Genomic DNA, 17,664 nt, shown 5'->3' on the forward strand with positions numbered 1-17,664 from the left:
CATAATAATAATAATAATAATAATAATAATAATATGAGACGGAGGAAGTATGACTAAAGGTGTAATTATCCTTTTTCTTCACAAATAAAATAATTTTGTCCTGTCTGAAAATGATTTAAGTAAATTACTCCTGTGTTGTGAGTTTGTTTATTGATGACAAACTTCCCCATTAAGAATTCTTTCAAACAATTATTGCTTAGGCTTCATCAAATTTTGCTTTTGGCTTCCTTTCCTTTAATCAACATCACATTCACAACCACCAAAGGATGTGGTGCAGTGGATGTGACTGCTCCTCCCTTAACCAGAGGTCTCGAGTTCGAGCACTGGGTATGGAAAAATTCTTGGTAGGGAGCGCTTCCCCCCGAAAGGGGCCCTACGCGGCGCGAATCCGGATATAGTCGGGCTCCAATGTGGGTACCGGACACCGAGTGGCCGAAAAAAAAAAGAAACATCACATTCACAACGTACCAACGACGACAAACTTTATCGGTTTATAGTTCTTATTACATTGGATATGAACAATTTGAATAAAGAATGATGTAAGCTATAACCAAGAACGTACACATAATAGGTCTCATTCTTTTGTAGAGACAGTCACTCCTTAACATTTATTACTACTAGTTTGACTAGGGAATTAAGGGGGAGAAAGTGGAAATCAGATACCAGGATTGGAAATATTCAAACTACATATAGATCAGCCAATTCCTCCAAAGAATCAGAAGTAAGGTTGTTGGGATCAGCATTTTCAAGCAACCAAAGAAGATGGTCAAAGAGTACAACCTCACACTTAACTGAAAGATGGCCTTCCCATGCATGCTTTTGCTTTGATTTCTCTATTAGAGCATTCAACAATGGATGACTCAAGTACTTGGATCTTATTACATATCTCCTTCTTGTGCTCCCAACAAGAATTGTCTCAAAATCTTGTTTATTATCCTCAGATTCCACATTCCAGATCAAATCTTCTCTTGTAGATTTGGACCTTAAACTACTATAAGATGAGCTTCTTCCAAGCTGCCTTGACAATGTCTTACACTTCCTCAGTAACAGATTCATCTTCTTCATCTTCTCTAATTGCTCCTTCCTGCTTTCATTGACGAAAGAGAATGATATTAATTGAAGACTTAAATATAATGCCGAGAACATGAATATTGCTAGATGGATAAGTGGATATGGTTGAAAGGTCGCTGTTTTCTGGTTCTTCAATCGGGACCTAAATTAATCAAATGACAAAGACAAGCCATCTTTTAGAACCTTTAGTTCAAATGGGGTCTTCGTTGTTTGCTTATGTGTTATTCATGATCAAGATTTTATTCATTGTGTCTTGGGAGGAAAGATAAGTATGTCCTACTATAATTAAGGTGATGTTAGTTGAGAGGTAACCAGTTAGCTCTTTAACCAACTTGATATGTCAAGAAGACTACAACCATAGTGATCGCCTATTGCTTAAAAGGTTCCTCTATCTCATATATATGGTACAGAAAGCATGATGTTTTTTTTCTGCCTTTAGTTCCCAATTTTTCTAGAGTTTGACTGACCCGTTGGAATCAATTGGGCATCATCGTACTTAGTCACAAGTAAAAACCTACATATTAGATAATTTTAATATTGAACCTCGGACTTATACTTGTTCTGAATTAGGAATATTGTGCTTGTCCAGTCCTCCTTCTTCGTGTGCGCATATGTACATGTCTGACTGTATCTTTGTATAGTAATATTTTAAATTCCATGTCTAGTATGGAGCGGAACTGTGTATAATTAAGATGAAGAATGAAGGATCTAAAAATATCTGCCCCACTTTTGTTTTTCCTCTACATATGCAATCATAGGCATAGCACGAGATAATGTAAAACAAGAATAAACTTAAGAAACACGGCCTTTTGAGATGTCATTCCTTTTATGGCCAATGAAGACTTAACCAAATGTCACTCGTCAAATGGTTAAACTTGAACCTGATTGTTTCAGTGGGCAACAAACAGATCTTAGAAAGATACACCCTAAAATTTGTTAACAATAAACAGGCACTAAAGTGCCCATGGGTTATAATAAAAGTACATCCACGTCGCTGTACGATTATGTATATTTATACTGTTAGTGCTCTCATCTGCATTTTTTCAATATCTTTGTCGGTTCTATAACTCCGCGCCATTCTATTTTTTTAAGTCTAACTTTATGCATCACATCCTAGGAAAACAACGATTAGCACTAGATATTGTCCTGTCATTTGCTGGTAAGACAGCCACATGGACAATTAATAGACATCACAACAAAAGGCAGCATCTGCAATTGTAAAATCGCGTCGTTTAGGACAGACAATTCTATCATACCCTATAATCATTGCCATGATGTCTTTGTAGTTAGATAAATGAATCACTAAATGGGGGGAATCAAACATGCCTATATTTGTCTCATACATAATAATAATAGCAATAAACTTCAGATGAAGTTCCATTCCACCTAATAGAGGGTGAGCAGACCACAAAAAAGAATAGGAACGCCTTACCTGCGCAATGCTGGTAGAAGGGAAACGGGACCCTTCCATCTTAGTTTCCAAGCAAGACTACAATTGGCAATTTCTGTTTTTTGTAAGTAAGTTGCCACAGTGCAAGAGCAAATCAAATGGTGTTAAGAATTGCCCAGGGCGAAAACTAGCACATTCTAATGGAAAATAGTAATAGCAACCGGGAAGGCAGAAAGTCGAGCACGATCTATTCTGCTGTCTACCTTTAGGGGTCGTTTGGTTGGAATATGATTTATACCGGTATAAGTTATGCCGGTATAAGTTATGCTGGGATTGTTGTTTATTCATTGTTTGGTATGTTGTATTAAGAATGACAATTGCATAATTTCTAAGAAGAAGGTATAAGTTATACCAGTGCTAATTACCCCACCTTCTATAAGGTATAAGTTATCCCAGTGTTAAAATTAACACCGGAATAACTTATACCTAATTTGCTAACCAAACAGAGTATTAAGGTGGTATTAAATTTTTATACCACCCTTATACCTCATACCAAACGACCCCTTAGTATTTCCTTGAGCTCAATTGCGTCATACTATGGTGGGAGAAAGGACAAAATAGAATTACATAGAGTTAATACCCTAAAATCTCCCTTAACTATAACGCTTTTTATCAGTTTCCTACTTAAAAGTTTTGGTGTCTCCAAAACCCTCCGAACTATATTGCCCTTCATACTAAAAAACCCTCGTTGCATTCTTAGATGTGCGTCTAGTCACGCTCCTAATTATCTAAAAAAACGTGCCATGTGGCACTACATGTGGCTATTTAACCCAACCTAAACCCCCGATAAACTATAAGTTTTTTGTCAATTACCTACTTAAACTATCTAGTGCCTCCAAAACCCCTTAAACTATATTCTCCTATATATTAAACCCCCATATTAAATTCTTAGAGGTGCATCTGTCTAATTATATTAAATTCTAGTTTGTACTAAAGTTTTTATGTAGTTTACTCATGATGTATTACTGTCGGATGACTGATTAATTCTAGGAGTCTTGGCCAAAATAGTATCTAATATAATGAGTTAATTTTAGGTTTAATTGTGGTTGTGCTAAATACTAGACTCCAATTGAATAATTCCTTATTCACATTCATGTTGCAGCACAATTTTTAAAAAAAGGCATATAGTGTTGCATTTATGAAAAATTATCTTATATTACATAAACAAGATAACACAAAATAAAATTTCGCAAACAAGAAACTAATCGGCCAACTACATTCTCTAATTCTAAATTACTCAAACAAGGTTTCAATTTTATTGTTGTAAAACTACATTCTCTAATTCTAAATTACTCAAACAAGGTTTCAATTTTATTCTCTACAACAAAGTGTTGGTTTAATAAGAAGATTTAAACGGATGTTCTTTCAAAACTAAAAAAAGAAAAAAAAAATTATTTCAAAGAAAACAAGAGAGGGAAATTTCTTTCGAGAGGAAACTCATATGGAGAACTAAAGAAAAAGAAATGAAAGAAGGTGAAAAATGAAGAAGAAAAGTGGATATAAAGAAAATAAGGAGAATATTTAATTTAAAAAAAAAAAAAAAAAAAAAAAAAAAAAAAACTGAAAGAGGGTTAGGCTAATTAAACATTACATTCTGTCAAGTGGGCCATTTTGATGGGTTTTTTTCAGCTGCCACGCGCTCCGAAGTGTGTACACACGTTATACCAGGTAAGCAACAAGGGAGTTTAAATATGAAGGCCAATATAGTTCAAGGAGGTTTTGGGGACACCAAATAGTTGAACTAGGAAACTGATAAAAACGTAATAGTCTAAGAGGGTTTTAGGGTATTAGCTCAATTACATAGCACCACAGATATCTTTAGTCCCCTCTCACACAGAAATGAAATCAAGAAGGAAAATGAGCAAATATAAAATCCAAGTATCTCCATCAACCATGCAGCTAAAGCTTTCAAGCTATAGAATTATAAGAATGTACCGACTGCTGGACGATTCATAACCCATCAAATGACGAAAAATTCTACTTTTGAATCTTCTTCTTCTTTCCGTTTATTTTTAAATCATATGCAATGCCCATCTAAGGCGTATGGGAGGGTGGTAAGGAGAAAAAATACAACAATATTACACATGTCGAAAGACCTATGGACACTGAATGTTACACGACGATCCAAATTGAGATTTGTAGCGGCTGAGGGAAAAAATCATATATCTATCAACACCACTTGCAGTGCCTTAAAATCCACAAACCTGGCTAGCTCATAAAATATAGGCTTCACGACAAAAAACTCCGATTCCATAGCAAAATCTGCTGTCTCAGAAACCTGAATGGTTCAGAACAACCGCGGGCATCATAAAAATTCGTGACATCTCCTTCACCAGTTGTGTTACAATTAGACATTGAACCGAAACAGCATTATATCCCCTTCTTGCACAACATAATCTTTGCCCTCTAACCTCAACTGCATACACAGATAAACCTTGTAACCAGCTTGATCTAATCTTTTGTTTGCATGGGTCGGTAGGCACAAAAAAGCACTATTTATATTCTGGTAAACAAGTAATTATCATTGTGAAAAAAAAAACTACATACTAATAATTACATGAGACTTAGCAACCTCTTTACAATTTGGGGGTAGGGGAGGCAATTAACATTTTATTTTGAAGTGCTGGAGCCAAAGTAAGAAGTTCAAGTAACAACTATCACAAATATCCAATTACATAAACTATACAGATATCAAGGAATCGGACATGATAATGAAGTGGTCCACCAAAAAATTAAAAAAAGGTTTCTCCAGCAAAATGTTTTCCAATCAATAGTAATCAGAAAATGAACCCAAAAAAAAAAACATGGAGTCTTTACTTGTGTTCGCCAAACCCTTTTGCTTCAGGAAGCTATTTTGGTGTTACCACTGCATGGATGTGCTAATGTGTTTACAAGCCAAAGATAGATATCTAAGGTTATTTATGGGGCGCTAAGCACAAGCCAAGATAGATATCTAAGGTTATTTATGGGGGGGCATTTTCTTCCATAAAGTTTTTCAATGGCTAACATAGAAATATTTAGCTTATATACTGTTACTTTAAACATTTATCTATTTTTTAAATTATACCACAATCACGAGTCCCGACGTTTAAACTGATTCCTCGAGTCATTTCAGGTACCTAAGGAATTATCTGGGTACATTTGGGCCATGGGGTGGACCCTATTGGGTTCAGATATATCTGAAATTGAAAAGAAGGCACCAAGGTTTTCAAATTTCAATCATACACTTGGTTCAGGTAGACTATCAAATGGGTTATATAATTGCTTTACTGTCTCAATCAAATACTACAAAGATATTCTATACGCTTCCCCACACTTGAAGTTGTCAAAAATCAACGCTGCACTATCAAGAACCATAAATATCAGAAAATGCCAACTTACAAGTCCTTTTTCCCTTGCAGCAGCAAATGAACCAGCAGAAACAAAGTCATTGTAAGCAACCTGCAAAGAAGCAAAGTTAACAAACCACTTAAAAACTTAAAAAGTTCTTATTTTTATAAGTAAAGGGAAAACCATTCAAAAACTTAATAGAAAAAACACTTGGCTAATAACATACTAAGACCAAAAAATATACCTAGATGACGAATTATTGAAACCGTTTATTTCTGAGGCTCATCTGACCTAAAAATAACTAACGATGACTACTATAGTTCAACGTTAGTTGTGGTTGAGTTTGTTGACAACAAGCTCATCCGAGCTTGGGTGTGCATATGAGGTTGGAAGGTGATGGTCAACTAAGCTGAAATGGTTCCAACATCTAGTTTTTGGCAAGTTTCTAGCCTTCTTATTTCCATGAGCAAAACAACTCCAAGCACTCATAAGATAGTTCTAAACAGTTCCTCACATTCAGCAGCGTGAGTTCCTGGACTACTTGAAATGCAAGAGAAAAGATAACCACGCGATTACACAAACAAAAAAATTAGCAATGTAATGGATCTAAACCTTCAAAGTCACAACTAAACAAGTGCAAATCCTATATTATTTGAGCTAAGACATCACATTCTGTGGCAAAGAGCCCATTCGACGGCATCCGCGCCCACTTCAAAGCCTTTCACTTTCGCTCTTGGATAGCTATAGCTACGGGGGTTTCCTGGCTTGGACGGGAAGAAATCCATGAGAAGAAAACTACTACTTTTAGAAAACAGACTTACTTAGTTCAACAAAAGGTCTTGACCAACAAAAAGAGCTTTTTCCATCAGTCTTTTAGGCCGGATATTGAGGATTCATATATCCACTACTATTTTGTTCAAATGGAGATAAGTGGATGCTGAGGATTCATATAACCGACCAATTAGTTTGGATTGAGTCGTATTTGTCGTCATTGGTTGAGCTAAGATCCACCCTATTAGCAGCTACTATTTGAACATCTTTTAGGTATTATTTTATGCACAAACAAGCCCTAACAGCACCAGAATAACATTAAACAAAACTTCTATGTTTGGTAAGGTGGGTAAATCCACAGACTCATAATTCGTAAGTTAAAACCATGTAAGCGAAGTTATATATTTCCAGCCATAAAATAGACTCAATTCTTCAAATTCACTGATAACCACATACGACCTAACAAAACGGTTTGATCAAGCTCCACCTATCTTGTGAAACCTTGCGTTGACTTGCTCTATCCATCTAAGGTGACTATTCACAGAAATGGTTACATCCAGTCTTCTAGATCAATCACATTTATGTGTGTTCACAGAAATCCAAATTTTACCATTGTCAGCATATCTTCATCGTCTAAACAATGTGAAGCTTTAAGCTCTTGATCTTTATCTTTGCAATGTGTAGGATCTATGTGCATGCCTATTAAATTTTGTCAGAAATATTGACTATATGGTCTTCCTCTTAAGCAAAAACAACGTAACTGATGGATGTCTTGGGACAGTGACCAAAGCATAGTTTACTGTTTCTTACAACATGCCCTACTTTAACATTTTTACATGATACTCACCGTCTCTGCCCTGATGAAGCCCTTTTCAAAATCGGAGTGAATAACCCCAGCTGCTTGGGGCGCAGTCATTCCTGTGTAATCATAATGGTTAGACAAACATGTTTAGTATAAAGGATTGTGAAGGGTTAGATGCCACGTCGTCTTTCAAGAGCCTGTCAAATATTCAAATCCGTACCCTATTTAAAAAGGAAATTTTACACTTTTCTAGAAGCACAAGTGACTCAGTTACAAGTTCCCGGTAAAAGAAATTTAGAGGAAAAAACAGTTTTACTCCCTCTGTTGCCCATTCCAAATTTGGTCCCTCGATTTTTAAGTACATAAAACCTCCATTTTCTAGTGTGGCACTTCTGATACAACAGTTAAAAGAAAATTAAAGGCTGCCTTTCTTTCTCATTTTCATTAAATATTGGTGAAAAATGATAAACAGATAAATATATCTGTACATCTTGAAAGTTGATGTTCGTCAACAACCTCCTCGTGCTAGCTTGCTTCTGTTGCTGGCAGTCGTAGCACAATTACCCTCTCTTTCACCTTCACTATCTTGTTGCATTGCTTTGTTCTATCCATAGTTGAATCTGGTATACAATTTTATCTTATTTAATCTTCAAAATTGACCTGAACAACTATCCAAGAATAATCCTTCGAAAAAATTGACCCACGACGAGGTAGAGTTCGACATCAAAAGAAAATGAACTAGGGAGAAGAAAACTTCCACGTGGAGGAGCTCAGAAGGGGAAAGAGTGCTGCATATGGTTGTTTGCACGAGTACCAAGGAAGAGAAAAAGGCAGCATCCAGAGAGGGAGAACAAGTGGGAAGGCTGCTGGTTGGATGGAGAGAAACGAACGAGACTTGCAGAGACAATTTGCGGGGAGGGAGGAGGGAAAAGACAATGGTAGTTAAAAGAAAAGCTAATTTGCCCTTTAAGTAAAGCTACCAAGGACAAGGACACAAGGATATTCTATTAAGTTAAGTGCCATTAACATAGGATTAAAAGCAAAAACAGGAAAAGTGGATGTTTTATGTGCTTAGTCAGATAAAAGAAATCAACAAAAATTGGAAGTAATATAAGAGAGGGACCAGAGCCGCTTTTTTCCCCCTTTAAGAAAAGAATAAACTAGAGCAAATATAGTACAAACCTTCGAGTATGGTCCATGCTTTGGTTTCCTGCAAGTTGCCCGAAAATAAACTCAACACACAGACTATAGTGACAAAAGCTATGCCAACAATCAAAAGTCACTAAAGCTTTTTTATTTGCTTCACCTTCTCGCCAGAAGTGAAGTATGTACGCAACCCTAGGAGACCATAAGTTTCTCTGATAAGATTTCCTAGGCCACTTTCATCGACACCAAGAGATTTCAAATATTCCATTCTCTCTTCTAAAGGAAGTTCCGATAGCTCCGATTCAACCTGAAATTGGAAGCTCAGAAATATGTAGCAACTGGAAGTAACCCTTGGATGCCAAAAGATTTTTAAAAGTGCAGAAAGCTAGATTCACTTTACCACATCATAACTCTTACTCGCTGAAGGTGGAAAAAGCAAAAAAGAAAAGGATATGTATAACAAAGAAAACAACTAGGTAAATAACTGGTCCTCTCCCTAAAATGGTTTGGTTAAGAGATCTCGATTTCCATGGTCAGTTCATGCTTCTCGCCCCTTCACTCATAGGTAAGTGATGTCACATATTCCATATTTCCTTCTGATATTACTTTATCATAAGAGCTTCTAGACTCCTAGCGAGGACCAAAACTATATATGACAATAAAACAATTTACGATAGTGCAAATAGGGTGAAGATCTCCGGTTGAAGTGGAATAAGCCGTGAATTTTCATTCAATACAAAAGGAAAAAGTCTGCTGAAAGATGTCAACAAACCTGCGCTGAAATTGTTACCACGCCAGAATTTAACTCAGAAGCTGTTTTTATTACTTCTTTGACGTGAGGATTATTTTCAGGCTCAGACACCTCTGATTCCGCTACATTTGCCACAAATATGACAGGCTTCATAGTAAGAAGACAAAGATGCTTAATAGAATCCTTTTCAAACTCTGACAAAGATACTGATCTTGCTGGTTTTCCATCCATTAGTGCTGGTAGTATTTTCTCCAAGGCAGACTTTTCTGCTTCCTCCTGAAAAGAGAATACCAAAAATAAATATCCCAAATAACACAATTGTAACTTACAACTGGGATGTCAACCAAACAACAGTTAACATTTTAGAACCTTGCAAGGATGAACTACTCAATCTCCCAGAAACGAAAAGATAACAGTACCTTTACTTTAGCTTGTGAATCTTTAGCTCTGCCTTTTTTGAGTTTCTCGATTCTTTTCTCAATCTGCATTCTTGTAAAAGATGAAACTTAGTGCCATCAGTTGGCTCACATACCCAGAAACGTTGCGAGGAGAAAGCAACACTACTGCTAAGAAAGAAAGAAAATATTATCATCCACACCCCTTGTCTTGTGCACATTCTGTTGGAGGCATGCATGCTTCATAGGTACAGAAAAATCTGTATATTAATATACACGTACAGCACTATACTATCATTATCATATACGATCGAATCTTTGTTTTGTCCATCTTAATAAAATGATGTACTGCTCATGGGTCTTTATGTCCTCTTTTTCCTCCAAGCTGTCATCCTAACATTCTTCAGCCTGCCTCCGGCATGAGCTATACTCCTAGTTCATGTTGGACAAATGAGGAGACTCGGATAATTGATTGCCTCTTCAATTAAGCAACAAAAGATAAGCGCAATAATTCCAGTCATCCCCATCATTTATTGTTCTATATACTTCTAAATCCTACATTGTCCTATCTGCCCAAACAAAATAAGTTATATTGCAAATAAACCATCTATATTTTTTAAGTATTTCACTTCACTCTAAACTAAACTCTAGACATCATCTCATATAGGAAAAATAGTTCCTCTTCATCTGATGTGCTTAAAAAGGAGAATTATATTCATCCTTTACTGTTTTTGCTTTTTGAAAAAATTTATTAGACTCCATAACAGTTAATTTTTGCTTAACTTTTTGTTCCATTAAATACGTCAGCCATCGATTCAGAAGGAAAATATGTATTACATAGACAAGATGGTCCAAAAGCATGACTTTTATGTTTTATTTTCAGGTTGTACTGAAAGGATGAAAGGGAAGTTGTATTTTTAGTCTTTTCAAGAATGTCTCAGCTTCTTGATTGCAGATTAAGTGATAAGCTAAAATTTCTGCATAGAGCTTAGTTAAGAAACCATTCCCCTCAACCAAAGATCAAGAAGTTTTCCTGACAGTTTACCGACCCACATGATACTCGCTGAATGTGCATTCTGAAATGTACGAGAATTTGTGAGATGAAACATCCACATCATATGCATTGGTTATATAATTCTAATAGATAACTCAACAACTACATTACTAGCATTCATCCTACCCGGCAGTACCATTGATAATCTTGTCTTCCTTTATTTTTTCGATCTCTATTATCATAGTTATGATGCTAATCAGACAAAGAAACTTAGAACTGACACTGACTGCAACAAACATAGAAAATAAATGACCGTACTTATAGTTTCAATAACATTTTAAATCATTAGTACTATGACCCTGTTCTCAAGCAAGATAATATTTTTTTATGACAAACATTCAAACTCGTTTTCTCTAACAGATTTTATCATTTCTTCATAATACAAATGTAAAAGTAACCTACATGCAACAGTACCAAAGACATCATATCGGCTGTCAGTATAACACCAAGAACACCCATTAGTTTTCATGAAAATCAAATGCTATTAACCTCTACCCTTGCAGATCAGAAATTAAGTGATGAATGAACCACTGAACTGATGTCAGAAAGGAATGAAGTTAACAACAATAATGGAAAAAGAGAAGGAAGAAAAAATTTAAATGGATCCCCATGACAACTGCTTTTTTTCCTTAGTTGTTTGGGAGATTTTCATGCAGTTTTTTTCAAGATTATACATTAGCATACCGTACCTGTAAAGCAAAATTGTAACAAATACCTGATCCATGTCTGAGAATACTAATTCCAGGTTGATTACATCAATATCAGATTTTGGATCAACCTTCCCATTCACATGGACAATGTCATTGTCCTCAAAACAACGTACCACCTGAAATAGTACACAAAAGCAGTTCCAGCAAGTGAGGAACAGAAAATGTATGAAGCTGAACTCTTCTAAAATCAACAAGGCAAAGTGCGCTGATGGAACACTTTTCTTCTCTTCACATGCACACAGACTAGGAGTGTAATATAAAAGCAAAGTAAAGCCTTATAACTCAAAGGAGAAAAGAAGGCCTTTGAATGATCTATTTATGATTATTTCCATACTACAAATACACTTGGCATTATTAAGTCTAGAAAAGAAAGTAAGAAAGTTTAAAAATGTCTTGATCGCTAATTGAGTAAGCACAGATCATTATCAAAAAACAATCTCAAGCTGACCATGGCAATATTAAGTGATCCTTCGAAGGATGCTGCCTGGTGGAACACTTTCCTACTACCTACTTAGGTCTCCCCTTGGGTGATAGACACTGGACAACTGATATCTGGAGTGTGATCATTGAAAAGTTTGAGAAAAGATTGGCATCATGGCAGCAGCAGTACCTTTAATGTTTTGGATAGTAAACTACCAATTCTATGTCCCTATTCTCAATCGCAGTCAAAGTGCAAAAACAGCTTGACAAACTCAAATGATCCTTCCTATGGGAGGGTAACAGTAAAAAACATAAGTTCCACTTAGTCAAATGGTCCAAAAGTTACAATGCCCAAAAACACTTGGGGGGCTTGGGGTTAAACACCTGGCACTTTACAACAAAAGCATGCTTATGAGGTGGCACTGGAGGTATAGCCAGGAGGAAGCTGGCATTTGGAAAGAGATCATCCAAGCAAAGTATGGGACTTCTAGTCACTGGTGCACTAATGTGGTTAGAACACCATATGGAACTGGGTTGTGGAAGAGTATCATGAAACTTTGGGAGGATTAGTTGCAACAGACATGTGGAACATGTTCCTAACTCTTTTGGCCTGCATTGGTCTATGCCATGTAGTGTCAGGGAAGCTTTGGTGAGTTGGTGCTCATGGAAAGTTGAGAAAACCATCAAAAGCATCTGGGCTATGGTTCCTACTTGTATTTTGTGGTGCATATCCTTGGCCTTCTTCCAGCTCTGTTGGGACACCATCAAGGGGGAGTTGATGGAAGCCATTGAATACTTTCATGTGAATGGTGTTTTCGAGAGAAGTATCAATGCTTCTTTTATTACTATTGTGCCTAAGAAAGAAGGTGCATCTTGTATCAGTGACTACAGGCCTATTAGTCTCGTGGGGAGCATTTACAAGATTATTTCTAAAGTGCTTTCTAATAGACTCAAGAAGGTTCTTGACGTGTTTGTTTCGTCCTCCCAGAATGTGTTTGTGGAAGGTAGGCAGATCCTGGATGCCGCTTTGGTGGCAAATGAACTTGTAGACTCCAGAAGGAAAAAATAGAGATCCCGGCTTACTATGCAAGTTGGACCTTGAGAAGGCTTTCGACCATGTCAATTGGGAGTTCCTGGATTTCATTATGATGCGGATGGGGTTTGGGGCAAGATGGAGGGGATGGATCAAGTTCTGCATTTCCTCAGTCAGTTTCTCTGTCCTGGTTAATGGTAGCCCGTGTGGTCTCTTTGGCAGCTCCAGGGGTCTCAGGCAAGGAGACCCCTATCCCCCATGCTATTCATTCTAGTGATGGATGCTTTGAGTAAAATGATGGATCGAGCGGCGGGCGGAGGCTTCTTGAGAGGATTCTCAGCTCCGATCGGGGTGCCCAGTGCCCGAAGAGTCTCTCATTTGCTTTTTGCGGATGACACCCTGGTTTTCTGTGATGCCGATATGGATCAGTTGACCTACCTGAAGCAGGTCCTGCAGTGGTTTCAGATAGTATCAGGTCTCAAAATCGGACCTCGGGAAGTGTGAGATTTTCCCGGTGGATGGGGTTGCTAACATTGATGCTTTGTCTTATGTTCTCAGATGTAAGGTGGGCTCCCTTCCCACTACTTACCTGGGTCTCCCATTAGGCGCTTCGCATAAGGATACTACGGTTTGGAATCCAGTGATCGAAAGGGTTGAAAAAAGATTAGCAAGCTGGCAGAAACGGTACTTGTCAAACGGCGGAAAGGAAGTGCTCATTAAAAGCACTTTATCGAGTATGCCCACCTATTACTTGTCCGTGTTGCAAGCTCCTGTGAGCATCACAGAAAAGTTGGAGCGGCTTCAAAGGAATTTTCTTTGGGATGCAGCGGATGGAACTAGAAAGTATCATCTAGTGAATTGGCAGACAATCACTTCCCCAAAGAAGTGGGGTGGACTTGGAGTAAAAGATCTTAGGGTATTCAACAGAGCTTTGTTGGGGAAATGGCTGTGGAGATTCGGGGTAGAAGTGCATGCTCTATGGAGGGAGGTCATAGTAGAAAAGTATGATTCCGCGGGAGGGAGTTGGAGGACCAAGGCAATCACAACACCTTTCGGGTGTGGCATGTGGAGGAGCATCATGAAGAATTGGGAATCCTTCAGTGGCAACATCTCTTACAGGGTGGGAAATGGAAGGAGAATAAGCTTTTGGAATCATAAGTGGTGTGGAGAGGATACTCTGAGGGTCTCCTTCCCCCCCGTCTTCAGAGTTTCAAACCAGAAGAAATTGATGGTCCAACAGATTCGTAAGGAGCATGTAGGAGGGGTAGTATGGGACCTCTCATTTAGAAGGAACATGCAAGATTGGGAGATTGCGGAGCTCCAAGATTTATTGACACTGCTATATGGGCAAGACAGGCCTCAGCCATCTTGTGATTCTTGGAGATGGGGTTTGCGTGGCGATGGTCTGTTCACCGTAAAGTCCTTTTACCAGAGTATGTTGGTGAGAGAGGAGGCCTCTTTTCCATATTCCTCAATCTGGATTCCTAAGACGCCCACGAAGGTGTGCTTTTTTGCATGGCTAGCGGCGAGGGGAGTGATTTTTACTGCTGAGAATCTGCGAAAGAGGGGAATTACACTTGTTAGTTGGTGCTATATGTGTAAAAGCTCGGGGGAAGAAGCTGATCATCTTTTGTTGCATTGCCCTGTGTCCTCGGCTTTGTGGAGGGCGATCCTGAACCTTTTTGGTGTTCAATGGGTGATGCCAAGCACTGTAAAGGAAATGCTATATAGCTGGACCGATTTCCGTAGAAGAAGAAAGCAAAAGGCGTGGAAGTTCGCCCCGTTATCTCTCATGTGAATAGTTTGGGGGGAGAGAAATAGGAGAGCTTTTGAGGGGATTAAGTCTCTTTTTTCACATCTTAAGAATAGTCTTTTATCTTTGATCGCTTTTTGGTGCACTCATATAGCCCCTATTTGTATAAAAGATTGGGCGTCTTTTGTAGAGAATCATGTTCTGATGCAAATTCTCTACTTTTTGGTATACTTCTTGTATACGGGAGTTCTCTCCCTTTTGATTAATACAATTTACCTTATCAAAAAAAAATGGCCTGAAAGGAATCACAGATGCTTTGATGGGGTTTCAACTGCCAATCATTCACTTAAAACCAAATGCTTAGTTAATTTTTTAGCTGGGTTAATCTTACCCCTGTTTATAACCCTGAATCTTTTTTGGAATTTATCAGCTCCTTAGCCTTACGATAGATTTTTTGTTTGTTATATTTGTGCTGATACCTTCTGTTTCTTTGTAACATTTGCATCTTTTTGATGCCTTTTGTTAATGATATATCACTTACTTCATCAAAAAAAAGAAAAAGGATGTTGCCTGGTGGAAAGGAAATTTGTTCATTTGTTATCAAAAAGGGATACATCAAGATCTATATTTTAATATTTTTTTCTCATCTTTATACCAGGATCAAGTCACACTCTTCAATAACGTCAATCACATAGATTCATCATTACTTCCACGGAAGTGGGATCTATAAAAGTAACAAGAAATTCAACATAGAACAAGATTATAGATAATAATGACAAAGGCACTTGGAAGCATATAAAACCTGAAGTATGGAGTCCACTTCACGAATATGCGACAAGAATTTATTCCCAAGGCCCTGCAATAGAAATTTTTATAAAGCTATTGTCTTATCTTCAATTTATAAAGCCACCGATGCAAGGATACAATAAGTAAAAAGATTGACTTATATTAATTGATGCTAGAAACTTTAGGTATTGAGAATAAACCTCCCCTTGACTGGCTCCCTTTACAAGCCCAGCTATATCAACAAACTCTATTGACGCTGGGACTGCTCGTTTGGATTTGCTTAGATCAGAAAGAACATTGAGACGTGTATCAGGAACAGCAACAATCCCTACATTTGGCTCAATTGTGCAAAATGGAAAATTGGCAGCCTGAGCCTTCCCATTCTCAACCTGCAAGAACATAATGGTGCATAATGGCTATTAGGATAAGTGACCAACTGCAAACATACAAGCAGATAATTAAAGGAGTTATCTGACAGCAAACTCCACTAGCACAGTATTAAGTTTCCAGCATATGCTATCATTTGTTAGCTTTTCAGACTAGAATTCACATAGAATAGAGCACAGTAACATATTAATAGTAGTACATATGCAACTGACACTTACTACCGAACAAAAATTAAAGAACTGTCGAACACATATGGACCAACAAATTAGCAATCAATATAAGAAATAGCATTGATAATAATTGCATAAACAGTTCTATCAGTTAATGATAGAGGGTTCCGGAGATACTTGAAGTTTAAGACACAGCGTGATCTACATCAACAACCATAAAAAGAAGCAGCACTAGAATTTTGCTGGTTTAACACTTGAACTGATACCTAACTCCTCGAGCTATGATATTGAATTCCATTTATATATAAAGATAATCATCAATATCTAGCTTTAATACCCACTCAATCCACAGAATGCAAGTAACTACAGAAATTCTGCAATTTAGTTTTTCCAGCATGCAGAACTAGTAACACAATTATCAACTCAAAACCTCAGTTAAAATCCCTCTGGCTAACAAATAATTCATACAGATATACAGTATGCATTTATCAGATAGAATAACATCAATTCAGCTCAGCTCACCTATAAAACTCAAGGAGCATCTGGGAATATATACAAAATCAATCTTCCAATGCAGAGGCTGTTCTATAGTGTGACATATGGGTTCACGTGAATCTAGTAGCTTTTGCCTATATATATAATCCACTAAATATATACTATAAATATTTGATTATGAACCCCGTTATTATTGTATATTAATTTGAGGTTGCTGTTGGAACCTATAAACTTCAAATCATGGACCAGGTGTTGAACCGCTATCCAATTTTCAATTAACTGCATCTACCTTCATTTCCTTCTCTTAGAAGCACCAGTAACTAAACTCCAGTAAACATCTAGTTAAGGAAATAAAATTTCCAAGTACTTATGCGTGTTATACACTGTACTTGTAGTTCAATTTCTAAGCTTCTACCCAGTTTCTGAGCATTAATTGCATAAGCGGCATTTCAACAAATATGTGGTATACATTCACGTGAAGGAAAGATAGAAAGTAAACAGACTTACGACGGCGTTAAACAGAGTGGACTTGCCGACATTGGGAAGGCCAACGATGCCGGCTCGCAAACTCATGCTTATCTTAGCAACGGAGAAGCGCCTTTTGATGAGTAACACATGATGCGCGGGTTCCGAAAGTCTTAAAGAGGTATTGAAGAGAGAAGACTTGAGCGGAACTGCCATGGAAGGAAGAAGGTGAGAGCAAGCCATTCTCGCCATTACCATATGAAGTGCTTGTTGAGTGGAACTGTTTTAAGTGGAGGACACACGCGCAGACTTGGGCTTAGGCTATCTATCGCGGCGCTGCTAATCTTTCTCGGGTTCCTGCTCACAGCTTGGGATGTTACTTAAACTAGTGTTAGAATTTAAAAAAATATTAATCTTATAGAATTATGATCTTGTTACGAAACTTAGCTCAAAGTAATAATATAAAACAGGAAGATAGACAACAATGTAGAGAGAAAGAGAGGAGAGAATTTATTTCTTCTATGTATTCAAGTGTGTAAAATGTGATGCCCAAACCCTCTATTTATAGGATGATATAGATAATACAAAGGGACTCCATAAACATGGTATTAACTATTGAGAACATGGGGGAAGATCATGGAGGTGTGGGAGTTACATCCATAATGGTAAGAAGTA

The 17,664-nt window shown here is 37.4% G+C and overlaps 2 protein-coding genes across 2 annotated transcripts; both read right to left on the reverse strand.

Annotated features, from left to right (window-relative positions):
* Positions 466-1,391, reverse strand: LOC109235083. The gene has a single exon (XM_019401079.1). The coding sequence runs from the start codon at positions 1,144-1,146 to the stop codon at positions 679-681; it is 468 nt and encodes a 155-aa protein (XP_019256624.1). The 5' UTR covers positions 1,147-1,391; the 3' UTR covers positions 466-678.
* LOC109234596 (ribosome-binding ATPase YchF) lies at positions 4,388-17,359 on the reverse strand. Its single transcript, XM_019400646.1, has 11 exons — positions 17,032-17,359; positions 15,673-15,861; positions 15,489-15,542; positions 11,486-11,596; positions 9,741-9,803; positions 9,343-9,597; positions 8,731-8,877; positions 8,607-8,634; positions 7,470-7,540; positions 5,903-5,962; positions 4,388-4,937 (listed from the first exon to the last, which is right to left on the reverse strand). The coding sequence occupies exons 1-11, from the start codon at positions 17,245-17,247 to the stop codon at positions 4,869-4,871; spliced, it is 1,263 nt and encodes a 420-aa protein (XP_019256191.1). The 5' UTR covers positions 17,248-17,359; the 3' UTR covers positions 4,388-4,868.

The sequence above is a fragment of the Nicotiana attenuata genome, chromosome 11 (genome assembly GCF_001879085.1).
Source record: "Nicotiana attenuata strain UT chromosome 11, NIATTr2, whole genome shotgun sequence".
Lineage (NCBI taxonomy): Eukaryota > Viridiplantae > Streptophyta > Magnoliopsida > Solanales > Solanaceae > Nicotiana > Nicotiana attenuata.